Source organism: Euprymna scolopes, chromosome 18 (genome assembly GCF_053919585.1).
Source record: "Euprymna scolopes isolate OS-2025 chromosome 18, ASM5391958v1, whole genome shotgun sequence".
Lineage (NCBI taxonomy): Eukaryota > Metazoa > Mollusca > Cephalopoda > Sepiida > Sepiolidae > Euprymna > Euprymna scolopes.
In genome coordinates, this window is record NC_136499.1 from 59,798,649 (window position 1) to 59,813,311 (window position 14,663).

General features: G+C 33.5%; 1 protein-coding gene across 3 annotated transcripts in view; it reads left to right on the forward strand.

Moving 5' to 3' along the window:
* LOC145297630 (HSPB1-associated protein 1-like) overlaps positions 1–13,461 on the forward strand; it is a 35,608-nt gene extending 22,147 nt beyond the window's left edge. For all 3 annotated transcript variants that reach the window (XM_080143733.1, XM_080143732.1, XM_080143734.1), the window contains exons 5-9: positions 1,789–1,921; positions 6,333–6,452; positions 7,254–7,358; positions 9,714–9,949; positions 12,982–13,461. In XM_080143733.1, the coding sequence (XP_079999859.1) occupies positions 1,789–1,921; positions 6,333–6,452; positions 7,254–7,358; positions 9,714–9,949; positions 12,982–13,441 (1,054 nt within the window). In that variant the 3' untranslated portion in view covers positions 13,442–13,461. The remainder of the gene's footprint in view (positions 1–1,788; positions 1,922–6,332; positions 6,453–7,253; positions 7,359–9,713; positions 9,950–12,981) is intronic.
* Positions 13,462–14,663: the final 1,202 nt, after the last annotated feature.

Genomic DNA, 14,663 nt, shown 5'->3' on the forward strand with positions numbered 1-14,663 from the left:
ACAGTGTAGTATCTGTTCTTCAGATGCTGCACTTCAATTTCTTGTTCTCTGTCAGTGGACGAAAAGTCCTTCACGACTGACACAATTTTTAATTTTTGTTCCTATTCTCCATGTTAAAAAACGACCCTGGTGTCTAACTCTGTCCTGTGGGGAGGCATTGTAAATAGGAACTATAGTTTATTTTGTCTTGCCGAATTCCAGAACCTGGACCAGAATTCATCTGGTCTTGTGAAGTATCCAGCTTAGCGTTGTTACAAGAGAAAGTGCAACATTCCTTATATGAACACGTGTATTGCCATTCCAAATGAAAAGAAACTGGAATCTAAAGGGGATATCAATCATACCAGTTATCATAGGTGCCACAGGACTTATGAAGAAGAACCTGAAGTCCTACCTAAATAATATTCCTGGTGAACCAAGTGCAAAAGAGATTCAGACAATTGCACTTAAGGGAACAGCGAGGATACTAAAAAGAGCTCTCGGTTGGTTTCAATAAAAAAGCGGGGCAATGTTGGCAGCTGGTTTGGCTGCCCCATACCCAGCATTACAATCTTCAAAGGAAAAAAAAAAAAAAAAAAGAAAAAAAAAGCGGATCTTAATTAGTCTTCGAATATGCAGTCAGGGTTGACTTGTATGATAAAGCATCCGCATGTTTAGTTGTCTTGATAAACCCCCGTACATTTCATTTCTGAATGTATCACAGTCAGTAAAAAGACTGCCTTGTTTTGAAGTGATTTTTTAATGGTAAAATACCCCCCGGACAAGGCATGAAGCCACTTGATGTAAGGAGCTAAATAAAATACTACTTCAAGGTCAAAAACTTGATAAGTGTTAGATGGAACAGATTCTGACCTACTTCCGCCTCCCTTTTTCTTATTATGAAACTTAATCGTCTTTCATTCTTTTTAATTTCTTACATCAAATGACTTCAGACCTTGTCTTGAGTAACTTCTATGAAAAAGAACACATATATTTTACTAATGGTTTTAAAAATCATGGATATTTATATATAACAATAAAAACGGACTTTGTCTAATTTTACTTTCATGCAGAGGCAAGTTAATAGGGATTACATTTTACAATAAATATAACTAACATCAATTTTCAATTATTAGTTTAAAATTTTTTTAAACGAACTTGAAATTTGATGTTACTTATATTTATTGTAAAATGTAGTCCCTATTAACTTGCCTCTGCATGAAAGTAAAATTAGACACAAAGTCCGTTTTTTATTATGGGAGAAATCCAGATCGCCAATAAGAGGGAATTTTAGATTGGGGAAAAAATTAAAAATTGCCTCCGTCTAGAAGGATTATTCATTCACTAACCGAGAACACAGGAAAGATAAAATGTATCAGAACGGATGTGACCATTTCATTTTGCCAGGAAATAGAGTATTTATGTTGAGGAAATATGGGAGATAACTTTGTTCAGTAGTTATTCCCCTTGCCCCCCCCCCTAATCTCATCACATTATGAACTAACTTAATGTTTAAATTAAAGTTTGCAATATTTATCATCTTAAATTAACAAAACATGTGATTAGGATTGCCTAGTGGCCAAAAATGAGTCATAGCTTTATACATTAAATTTTATCATATGCAAGTCTAAATAAAATATATTTAAAAAATGTTTATTTACCGTTTACTTTTTTAGACTGTATGAAACGGCCTAAAAAAATAGAATCACATTTTCATTAGAGTGGTGGTACTGAATTAGCTAAGAGTACTGAGTTTTCTTCAAATTTGTTTTTCTTTCTACAAAAAATGTTGTGCTAACAATTTTGCAGCAAGCAATGGATTCTTTTCCCTCCTGAAGATTCTGAGAATCTATATCCGACAAGAATTCCTTATGAAGAGTCCAGCGTATACAGCGAAGTGAATATAAAAAATCCTGACTTGGACAAACACCCAAAGTTTAAGGTAAGACACACATCATTTTGTTTTTGATATGACAAATTAATTTCCCAAGAAAAATAGTGTTTATGCCAAAATGGGAGATAACTTGGATTAGTAGTTATCTCCCTTGTTCTTGATATCTGTTCTTAAACGATTAAAACGTTAGATCGTTGCGATCGTGCCTAGTGAATTTTAAATGATTTTAGACAACATTTAAAGCTAGTTTTCTGCTTAAATATCATTTTTTGTTTGCCTCCTCTTCAGGGAGGTTAGACACAAGGTCAAATGTTGTTTAAAAAAAGAAAACAAAAAACAAAAAAAACAGTGCACTATGATAAGCACATTCTGGTCTACAAAAAATACCTGAGCAGCTCTAGGTGTATCAGAATTTTTGTAGGAATTTTTGACACCCCTAACACGAAACTGCGAATAAAATATAAAAATCTCGTAATTTCTCTGTTAAAAGTGGGTTATTTATTTTCTTTATGGATTATACTTCCAAAATAAACTATTAAAGTTGTTTTAAAAGTAATAGAAATATATTTTTTTTTAAAAACAGTAATGAATTTTCTGAACTCAATATTTTTCAATTTTTAAACTTTAAAAATCTATCAAAATTTTTCTATTGATTGTATTTTTACGATATTTTCAGGGTCAATGTGAAATTTTATGTTCTTTCCAATAAACCGAATATAATATTTTAGACAAACGTTTTTTTTAAATTCATGCCCCCCCCATTTTCAAGTTTCTATTAAAAAGTAAATAATTAATTTACTAACCGAAAAGTAAATAATTAATTTACTCACAAATTGAAGAGAAAAGGTCAATAAATAATATATTCAAATTTAAAACAAAAAACAAGTAGTGTTTTTTAGAATTTTACCTGTAAAGTTTGAAGTTTAAAACCATTTTTTTTAACCACGTTATTTATTTTTTCTTTCTTTTTTTTTTAAATGGAACCTTGGTCCTTGCTCCTTTAATTGAAAAAAAAATTAGGGCTTGAATTACATTTTTCGAGGAGTTATAAGCTTGGAAAGACAGGGGGTCGAATAATTCACGCCTCCATTTTGAAATGTCTATTAAAAAGTAAATAATTATTTATGTACCAAAGTCTTATATATTACAAATTGAAGAGAAAAGGTCAATAAATAATATATTCAAATTTAAAACAAAAAAAAGAACTGTTTTTTAGAAATTTACCTGTAAAGTCCGAAGTTTAAAACCTTTTTTAAAAATAAACCACGTTGTTTTTTTTTTTTTCTTTTTTTTTTTTTTAAAATGAAACCTTGGTCCTTGCTCCTTTAATTGAAAAAAAAAATTAGGGCTTGAATTACATTTTTCGAGGAGTTATAAGCTTGGAAAGATGGGGTGGAATTATTCACTATTTTCACAAAATTTCTGACACACCTAGAGCAGCTCTATCAGCATTGTCTGGTAGGAGCGGCTCAGGTGATTAGCAATAAACTAACCCTTTGTCATACGGCATAATCATGTTGATGTACCAGTTTCTGTTAGATCTCCAAAGTTAAGCAACATTGAGTCTGGCCAGTACACAATGGGTGACCATTTGGAGATATTGGGCATTTCATGTCATCCCTCAACCTACATGCTGACTGGGGATTGCATGTGAATTTATATTTCCGATAAACTTCCATTTTTAGTGGAAGGTAGAACCCTGGTGTTGAGTACATGCCATAAAACAGTGATGTTACCAGGTATTCGAAGGACCATATTATAATTTTGATGGACACAATATACTAACGAAAATTTATATAAACCTTTGCATAATTATCATGCTATAAATGACCAACACTTATGTTTAAATGCACTAATTAATTGAAAGCAGAAATTAGCAACACTAAGGAATTGTTATCTTATTTTAATATTTGATTCATAATATATCAATAACCCATAATCATATATTATCTGTGATGCTTATCAATATAATTAAGAGTAGATGTATGCATGTATGTGAAAATATTTAACTGATAAATGCTTAAACCACTGGTCACATAACACTGAAATTCAAAGAAAATGGTAGTAATCATACACCAAGAATGGTTTATAACTAGTAAAATCTTTGGACGGATGAATAACGCGTACAGAAATATGTCGACAAGTTGAAATGCAAAATATTCATTTTAACTTGCCAACATATTTCTGGTACTTTTGCACATGTGAAAATTCATTCATAGCTTGAAGTGGTTTAATTTTAAATCTTTCTTATCTATTTGTCTATAGCTCAAATGGTAGGGAACGCAGCTGGAATGCTAAATGTTTTGGTTTCAATTCTAGGTGAGGGCACCCAAGTATTTTTTTTTTTTTTAACTTTTGAAATCAGTAGTCTATATTAAGTACAATATAATATTCAAAAGAGAATTGGTTCTGTAATGATGAATACGAAATCTGCATAAATTAAAATGTATTTAAGCATATTTTACAATCGGGCAAGGATGCCCCCCTCACCTCACTAATTTTAGAATAAAGATTGTTACCTTTTATTCAGTATAATTAATTTTTTTTCAAACGAAATCAGTTGACACTGAAAGTGATCATATGACACGATAGAACAAGTAGTAATAATAATTAGTAACCATAACTGAATAGTATCATATATGGCAAAAACACATTGACTAGTTCCTATTAAATCACCAAAGTTAAGCAACATTAACTCATTCTAGTAAAAAATGGTGACTATTTGGAAATATTAGGCACTGAATGTCATCTTCTCTAACAGAGTTAGAGTTATATGTGCTGACTTGAAACTGCATATGAATTTGTATTCCCCATGAAATTCTACGTTCAGTGAATGCTCAGTGCTGGACAAATACCACAAAACAGTGGTATTACCTGGCTTTTATAACTCCTTTCTCAAAGAAAGAAGGTGAACCTCCTTGGAGTAAACAAAACCAAATCATATCTTAACCTGACAACAATAAAGTCCATGTAGAACTGATTGTCAAGGATGTATTCCCTATTTGAAGAATGTATATAATATTTGATGAAGATAAATATATATTATATATATGATATTTGAAGAAGATATGTACATATATATTATAGGAGATATTATATATTTTGAGAACATATATGACATTTGAAGAAGATATATAATATTTAAAGATGGTAGATGATATTTGAAGAAGTATATAATTGAAGAAGGTATATAATATTTGAAAAAGGTATATAATATTTGAAAAAGGTATATAATATTTGAAAAATGTATATAATATTTGAAGAAGGTATATAATCTTTGAAGATGGTAGATGATATTTAAAGAAATATATAATTGAAGAAGGTATATAGTATTTGAAAAAGGTATATAATATTTGAGGAAGGTATATAATATTTGAAGATGGTAGATGATATTTGAAGAAGTATATAATATTTGAAAAAGATATATAATATTTGAAAAATGTATATAATATTTGAAAAAAGTATATAATATTTGAGGAAGATATATAATATACCGAAGTAACATTAAACTAAACAGACATTTTTTTTTTAAATAAAAAAGATTTGCTGGCTATGTAACTTCTTATTTCTACAGTTTTCACTGTATGAGTATACTTTTGATATCTCACCATATTTTTTACTCGTTAATTTTGACTGACTTTTTTTTTTTATTCATGTTTTTATCTTTGAATTACCTCAGTACATTTATTTCTCATGTCAATAAAAATAAAAGATACCATAATTTGCATCCAGTTTTGTGATTTCCACAGAGATCTGATATGAACATCAGTAAAATTTTACTTCCAAATTTTTTAGATGAGGATTTATTATCCATATTTTTTGGATCCTTTGAACTACCGTTCTCAACTGGAGTGTTATTTTTACAACATCTCAGTTGATGTAATTTCCGACCGTTTTCAAGTGTATCTTGTCAAACTCCAAAAATTTTTGTCGAACTGAAGAATCTGCAAGAATTTTCAAATAGAATCCTCTATTTTAATCCACCGAGGTCGCATGTTCTCATTCTGTCAGCCATAACTGGATAGAAATCCTAAGTAAAGTAATTCACATTTGTATTTTCTACCTGTGGCGTAGTGGATAACTTGGTAAAATTCAGTGGCAAGTTACACTCTTCTGTAGTTTGAAGCGGCGACACTCAAAATACAATTTCAAATTACTTAGCACTTCTTCCAATCATGACTAATGGAACAAAAGTATGCTGCCCCTGTTGATTAAATTCCATGCAGATTGCCGAGTTCCACAGAAAGATTCTCAAATTCGACAGAAAGATTTCTGAATTTGACAAGATCTACCTAAAGAATATCAGACGTTACATTGACTGAAACATTGTGAAAATAACCCCCAATATGAGAACAGTGGTGTGAAGAACCCAAATAATACGATCAGTAAAATTTTTATAAACTTATATGCAAACTATGTTGAATACAACATATTTCTTCTTTTTTTTATGGAACTTCAGAATTGTCGACCACATGTGATCATTTTAAAAGCAGGACAAGTTCTTTATGTTCCTTGGAAATGGTGGCACTTTGCAGAATGCCTGGAAACTTCTCTCAGCATTAATACTTGGCTAGAGTTAGTAAGTTGAAATATTTCCTTTCTTTTTCTTTTCACCCCCAAAATCTTTATCGTAAACTCAATTCTTACCATTAGATCTGTGCTGCCCTGAAAGAAACGAGATAAACATGGGATTAATCAAATAAATGGAAGACACAATCAGTTGATTGAAAATGTGAGATTTTAAAAAAGTTCATTAAATTTGAAATATTTTATTAACATTATAAGATGACTTGGTGCTTGTATAATATACAAGCAAAAAATATTGAATTTTAAGTAAGACAAATGATACCTATGTCATGTCACAAATAGTAACATATCCAAAAATTACAGAAAACGAAAAGGTAGAAAAATAATTATTAATGAAAAACTGTTTTCTATAAAGTTTATCAATATAAACTTTATAGAAAACATTTTGTCCAACATTTTAGACTTACGTTCATCATGACATAAGCAACAGAACTTAATTATCTCCCCTGTCAACTTATCTCTTTTTTAGTAAGCGAAATATAGGGATTTCACTTCTTTTCACAGATTTTTTTTACACTAATAATTATTTTTTTTACTTATTATGACTTTTCGTAATTTTTGGATATGTTACCATTTGAGACATGACAATTATATAGATATCATTGGTTTCACTTGAAATTCAGTATTTTTTTCGTTTTTATAATATAGAAGAGCCGATAACTTTAAGAATTTTTGAACTTCTAGAAAAAAAAAAAAAGAAAAATTAAAAAAAATAAATGTCTGCAAATTGATCCCACAGAAGTTTTCAAAACTAAATGTGATGCCTGTTCTTTTTCTCTTTTATCATTTGCAGCCTGAAGATAAATCTTCACGCGTTGAAGAATCTATTACCAGAATGATATTTAGCAAATGGATGACCTTTAACCGAAATACTGACCATTGGTTAAACCCAAATGAAGTAAGTTATATGTGGGGTGAGAGGGTGTGTGTGTTTCAATTCCGTGCATAGTTTTAATTAAATTATTGTTCATTAATTGTGAAATATTTTATCTATATTAATATAATGGACTTTCGAGCGAGTCCCATCACTAGGTGGCCTAATGATCATCTTCGCTTGTTGTGTCTCACGGTGGGGCACTTCATTGCTCGATCCAATCGTCTCTTGCTGTCCTGTGTAGTTTTTGGGTTTCTGGTGTCATCTCTGGGTTTCTTGATCTCTCTGCTGGTCCGGTCAGCTTGCTGCAAATGGAGAGTTTTCACCACAAACAAACAGAACTCTGGTTTATAAACAATAATAAACTATTTATTATTTTCTTCAGTTCACAACCGATACTGTCTAATCTAAGGCGACTGACTAAAAGCAGTGAACGATGCCTGATCAGACCAAGTAAAAGTCACAAATCCTGTTAATGCAGTCTAGTTAGCACCATCATATCAGGCCCTCAAGGGCCTTCACGCCGAGGAGCGCTTAGCCGGCCCAACCATTCAGTTTGTCGGCTACAGCTCGTTTCTCAGAATCCTTTTTTTGAATCCAACCCCTTTCCCTCTCCTCTCTCTTGGGAAGGGGGGTAGTTAAAAACACCCTTTCTCTCTTCCTCTCCAGGCCTCTCTTTGTCTCAATCACTCAACAGCTCTCCCTCTATTTCCTGGAAGAGGGAGTGGTACTGATATCTGTGGCAGTTTTCTGGATTTTTTCACTCAGTGCTGTATGGGGTCTCTGTCAGTAATGCTTTTCCAAATCAGAACATCTTCTCTAACATTTCAAGAAGATAATTTTGTCTCAATTTCTGAGGCGATATGCCATCTGGCTTGTGTGTAACAAACTAAGAATAACTGCGCTGTGGTTGGTCCTATATTGCTAGTTTGATGAAAACTAGTTTTCTTTTTTTGTTGCAGACCATCTACTAGTTGGCCAGTTGTGTATAAATCCCAAGAGCAATAGGAGCCTTCTATCATGTCTGATAGTAACACAGTGTTCAACAAGTGAGATCGGAGATGTATCATTGTACAACTCATGATCTCTACCGATCCAAGTAATAACAATAAGACCATTGTCAGCACCCTCACAATGCATAGCTGGATTGCCACAAATAACAGAGACGTGCTCAGAGTGATGAAAACAAAGTTTACGGCAATGGTTATGGTCTTTGGTGTGGTTTCAAGTGAGTGCAACATCATGCCACCTCACATCTTTGTAGTTGGTTTGAAAGTCAACATTAAAAGTGTTCCTGAATATGCTGAAGAATGTGGTGGTCCCCTAGTGCAATCAGGTGGCCGCTGGCAGACCCTGGATGTGGCAGCAGAACTCACCGCCAGTCCACAAGTCCAAAGACACCCAGGCTTCAGAAGGAGTGCTATGACTTTATATCCTTTTCTCACTGGGCCCTCCTCCTCCCCTGACTTGAACTCACTGGACTACTTCATTTGGTCATGTGTCGAGAACATCACTAACATGACCTCCTACAACACCAAAAGCAGCCTAATCGCTACCATCTGTTGAGCTCTCACCAGCGCTTGTGGAAAAAGCATGCTCCTAGTTCCGTGGTGGTGATTGAGGCTGAAGACGGCTACATTGAATAGATATCATCTCTACTACATAATCAAGTTATCTAAATTGATTTTTTTCAATAAAAGTTTTAAAATAAAGCTGTAGTCTTGTTTTCTTTAGGGCGATAACTTTATCGTTCCACCCTGTAATAGCTGTGGCTAGCAAAGGAGGTTCATCTGTGCGAAGATGATGAATTGATCTCCAAGTCTTGTTCTGACTGTAATCATAATAGAGGCTTGAATGATTGGAACTGTATCAGTCATGTTAAGAGGGAGCAACAGTTGGACATATCTGGCTGGCTTGGAAACTAGATTCTCTCTCTTGGGTGGAATTTAATTTGTTTCTTTTTTTTTGTGAGGGCGGGAGGGTAGAAAAGTGCATTCTCTTGTTGGTACGTAATGATTCAGCAGATATAATATTGATTATTATTTGCCAATGAGAGGATGCATTTTTCTAATTCTGGAAACCAACTTAAATTCCATTTCAGAAAAGAGTAAAGGAAAGTGCTTTGCAGGTGTGGTAAAAGACTAGTTCTTGCTGTGGATGTATTACAATAAAGAACCAAAGAGCACAGATTGAAAAAAAAAAATAATGATAGGATAGAGAGAGACTAGCAATGTCTCTTCTGTGAGAATAGGACTGTAAAAAACAAAAGAGATCATCCATTTGCTAGATTGTGAAGTCGATTTAATCTTTTTAATTCTTTTGATTCTTCCATATATTTCCAATAAATTTCTTTATACGAATTCTATACATTTTTTGCAGGATGTTGAATCAGATGAAATTAATGCTGGATATTTATCGCAGACTTTGCATTCTTTACACGAACAATCACAGTCCACAGAGGGTTCTTCTGAGACAGGAAATGAAAAACTGACAGATGGAAGTGTTTTTGTAAAAAGTTCTTCCACTGGTTCCAAACCAAAACATCTGGAGAATTTCTTAACTTTTGTAGAGAAAGTTTTGGAAACCTCTTCACTTGGAATTGTTGGAAAGGAGAGGTAAAAACCATTCTTTTAGTCTTATTTACAAACTTTGGCAACACAAATGTAAAAAGCTAATAGTTATGTAAAGCTCTAATGAAATTGATTTTTCTGTGAATGAGGGCCGTTAAAATGTAAATATGTGGTCAAAATTTCTTTAATAAGTATTTTTATTTGTTGTGATTTAGTCATTTTTGGGCATTTCGCTTTTTATGCAAGTTTGAGAAAACTTTATTCTGCTTAGAATAAGTGATACATTTGTAGTAAGCTTTTATAGATTCTCCAAAAAAGACATAGGCATAAAACAAGGGAGGCTACTTTTGATTACTTATTACAACTGTCTTCTCAATGGAACCAATTTCTTCTTCCTTTTATTATTATTGATATATTAATGGCGTAGTATATTTAACGTACGTACATATGTGTATCACGGTTTCCAATTTATAAATTATTCATCGGGAGATCCTATTTATTAAAAAGGAGGATAGAAGGTGATAACATACTACGAACATTAAATTAGTATATAGATACGATAATTTAATGTTCATAGTATGTATTCACTTTCTATCCTCCTCTTTAATAAATAGGATCTCCTGATCACCTAAGGTGCAATATATAAAAGATGATGTCGCTTTTGGGCCGTACATGAAACTAAAATATACATTCTTGGTCTTCTGGCAAGGATCCAAGGATAGTATCTGTTCTGTCTAAAGATGGTATAATGATATAGTAGGGTTTTTGTTTGCACAGGGCGTCCATACAATGGAAATATGTCACAGACTCCTATAAAGATATTGGAGGTAAACCATAATAACAATACATATTCTGTCACTACATTAACTAGATTACTTAGATAAATACTTTTACAGTTTTAACAAATGGGCTAAAATAATATTGCAGGGTCTCCATTCACGCTGAACGTCCACAGAATACCCAACAGCAATATATTACATATGAAAGATTCCACTGTGGAATTTTCACAAGTCCTGCTAGTTATTATTATTATTCTTGCTTACTAAGAATTCTCACACAGGCCATCAAATTTTTCTTTGAGAACAACCTGTGGTGTTCCCTGGAGTCTAGGTGACAACAAGTCTCCCCAGATTTCCGATATTCTCTGCCTCTCTTGATAACCCCTGCAAATGAATTTATGGCAACATCTGCTTCCCATTGATTACTCATTTGCAGCAACCATTGGTCTTCACTGAAATTTGGGTGGCAATACGTCTCAACAAAGTCCTAGTCTTTTTCGCACTCATCCAGTGGAGGCCTGATTAGTGCTTTCCCTCCTCGGTCTTTCCATCCTCCTTGACTCTTCGACTATTTGATATGGTGCCAGTCATGCTGACGCCATTTTTGGGGGGCAGGGAGAGGGAACATACAAGTTTGATGAGCATCGTTCACATTGGTGCAACCTTATCCAATTAGCTGGTTAGCTGCATGCATGAAAATTTTTGGAGCAAAAGTTTTACAGCGAATGCCCTTCTTGTCCAATGCTACACCTTGATTGACACTAAGTGCATCATCAACCAAGATCGACAACCTGAGCTCGATCAAGTCAATCTTTTAAAAATTTACATACAAAAACTATAAAAGTCTGATTTATAAATAAATGCTCGTAAGGAATTGTTCAAAATTAAAATATATTTCCCAGTTTTATGTTCAGATTAAAAACTTAGTACAACTAACCAATTATGGTTTGAATGATTTGTTTGGAGGTGTATGTTGAGCCAAAAAAAAAAAAAAAATCTGACGTCTTACCGCTACTTCATGACGTGACTGGAAGTTTCGAAGCATTAAAATTAGGCAAAGTCAATCCAACCGATATGATGACTTGCAAAAATGGCTTGCAAAAAAATCGACCCCTTCTTGTAGAAAACTGCCCAGTTGAGGGATAAGGAATTAATGTTTTTGGCTAATTTTTCAATATTTTTATCCGAGACGTCGAGCTTCAAAACAATACCAATATTGTGAAAATCCGTCGCTTCTGTCAAAAGTTTTAGACAGACTGTTCTGGGGTAACTGACACCCCTATTCCTGTCTTCACATAGACTCTCCGATCGCTGTGAAAGGCAGCCATTTTGGACTCTCTAATCAGAGATTCCATGCCAGCCTAATCGTTGACATGACTTTACAGACTCTCCTGTTTGATATTGTGAACCCCTAAAATAAGGCCACAACACAGACATACAAACATACATACAGACAGACAGACAGACAGGTAAGATTTATATTATAGATTATTTGATTTTTATTGTTATCTGAATGAATTGGTCCCAAAATTCAATTTAACAACGATCGTAAAATGCAATTTGAACAGAACCAGTCCTCAAGACCTCCAAGTTTGAAGAAACGTAAAACGTCTAACTAATATATATTGAACCGTAAGAATATAAGAAATAATATAATAAGAAATAATAATATAATAAGAAATAATATAATAAGAAATAATACTGTAATAAGAAATAATAATATATATAAGAAATAATATAATAAGAAATAATAATATATATAAGAAACGTAAAATATATATTGGTTATTGTTGCATAAGCTATCATTGTTCTCCAGCAGCATACACTGCTTATTATTATGGTAACCCATCTGGTTTTAACCAGACTCAACATTGTTTAACTTTGGTTATCAAATGAGCACTGATGTGTCAACATGATTTCTTTTTATGGGAATCGCTTCAGACAAGGTATGGTGCCACTTGATGTAATGTGCTAAAGAAAATATTACTTCAGGGTCAAAAACTTGCCAATGATAAGTGTTAGATGGAATAGATTCTGTCCTAGAAAACAGCAATTCTTCCCTCTTTGTCAGAAACATTGCTCATGGAATGTGAGGACTAAAGCATAAAATAAGAGAAGTGGTAATTAAAGGGTTGTTGAAAGTAAATCCAAGGTCCACTTTCTCTTCTCCTATAATGTCATAAAATTTATATGACATTGAAAGATGATGCTATATACAATGATTCTAATAAATGAATTTGCAAATAAAACATTTGTTTTTCATTCTTGAATAATCGGCAGTTCTTCTTTTCTTTGCAGTTCTTGCACAGTCCCAGGACCTTCTGCGTCAAATCTTAAATTATTAACTGAACAACCAATGCAACCACTTTTCTGTCCATCTACATCCGATCACAGAAAGGATTTTGTACAAGAACCGGATGATGACTGCATAAAGAAGCGGAGGCTGACCAATGTTTCTGAAGAACATGCTAATATAACAGACGTGTACCCATGTGTTGAACAGCTTAGCGCTGTCTCGGTGGACAAACTTTTGGAGCATTTAGGATATCCAGGGAATGGTCGCCAACAAACATGTTCTCATTATCCACAGGGAAAAAGCCTTTTAGAAAAACGACCACATCGTGCTCCTCTGAATGGTGAATTTGTTGAAGAGGAACTGTTGAAGATTCTTTTGGAGCCAGATATTGTGGCGTTATCAGCCCAAAAGTTACTGAAACGGTATACACAAAAAGTCACTGAACATTCACAAAATAAATGATTTTTGTTTTTGTATTATCATTATTATGTTTTTCTTAGTCTGCCTATTTGTACAACTTTTTCTCAGAAACTACTGAGCCGATCTGGTTGAAATTTCATATGGACCTTTGTTATGATAAGGTGCAGCGAACTAAGTATTATGGTAGCTGATTGATGCACAGTTTGGGATTAATCACCACGGTATCACATTTACTCTCACCTTTTCTCAGAAACTGCTGGGCCAATCTGGCTGAAATTTTGTATGGACTTTTATGATAAGGTGCAGCAACTAGAGTATTATGGTATCCATTCGATGCACAGTTCGGATTAATAGTGATTAGTATTTAATGCAAAAATGAGCACAAATTAAACCATATCCAACCGTCAATTTGGCATATCGCACTCATTCTAAGTCAATGGGCTATAACTTTTGCTTGTTTTGAAGTCTATTTATTATTCGTACTCACTAGGAGTTTTCATACAGAACATCCTCAGAAATTATTCACTGGCAGCAACCTATTATTATTATTATTATTATTACTCACTAAGAGTTTGGGGGGGGGCAGTAGTGTGGTAATGGGGGATGGGGGTGGGGATTAGAGACCTTATAGATATGCAGCTCCAATATACTTGGTTCCATGCAGCGTTTCATGTTTTGCCTCTGCATCAATTTGTCTGACCCGTGCTTGTGGCTCGTGTGTGATAGTCTCCACATTCAAGGGTTTTCCTTAATATTTCAACTGTTTTCATTATTGTTGTTCGTTGTATTTTTCCAGTCATTCCTCTGATTCCAATTTCACCCATTCTTTTTTCAAAGTTTTTCGGGATTGTTCCTAGTGCTCCTACTATTATATGTATTATTTTGATTTTTTTCATCTTCCATATCCCTTTCAGCTGTCTGGTTAGCTCTGTGTATTTGCTCTATCTCTCCTTTTCTTTGATATTCACTCTATGGTCAGCTGGAACAAGTCTACAATTTGACAGGATTTTTCTTTCTTGTTTATTACACCATCCGGTCATCTTGCTCGGATGAGATTATCAGTTTGTATATCCATATCCCATAAGACTTTGTGATTCTTGTTTCCGAGTACTGTTGCCGGCTTATGGTTGTACCACTTGTCTGTGCATTCGAGATGCAGTTGATTGCGTAATTCCCAGTGTACTGCCCTTCCCACTTGGTCGTATCTGTTCTTGTATTTCTTTTGGGCCAGTTTGCTGCATTCATTTACTACATGGTTTATCAT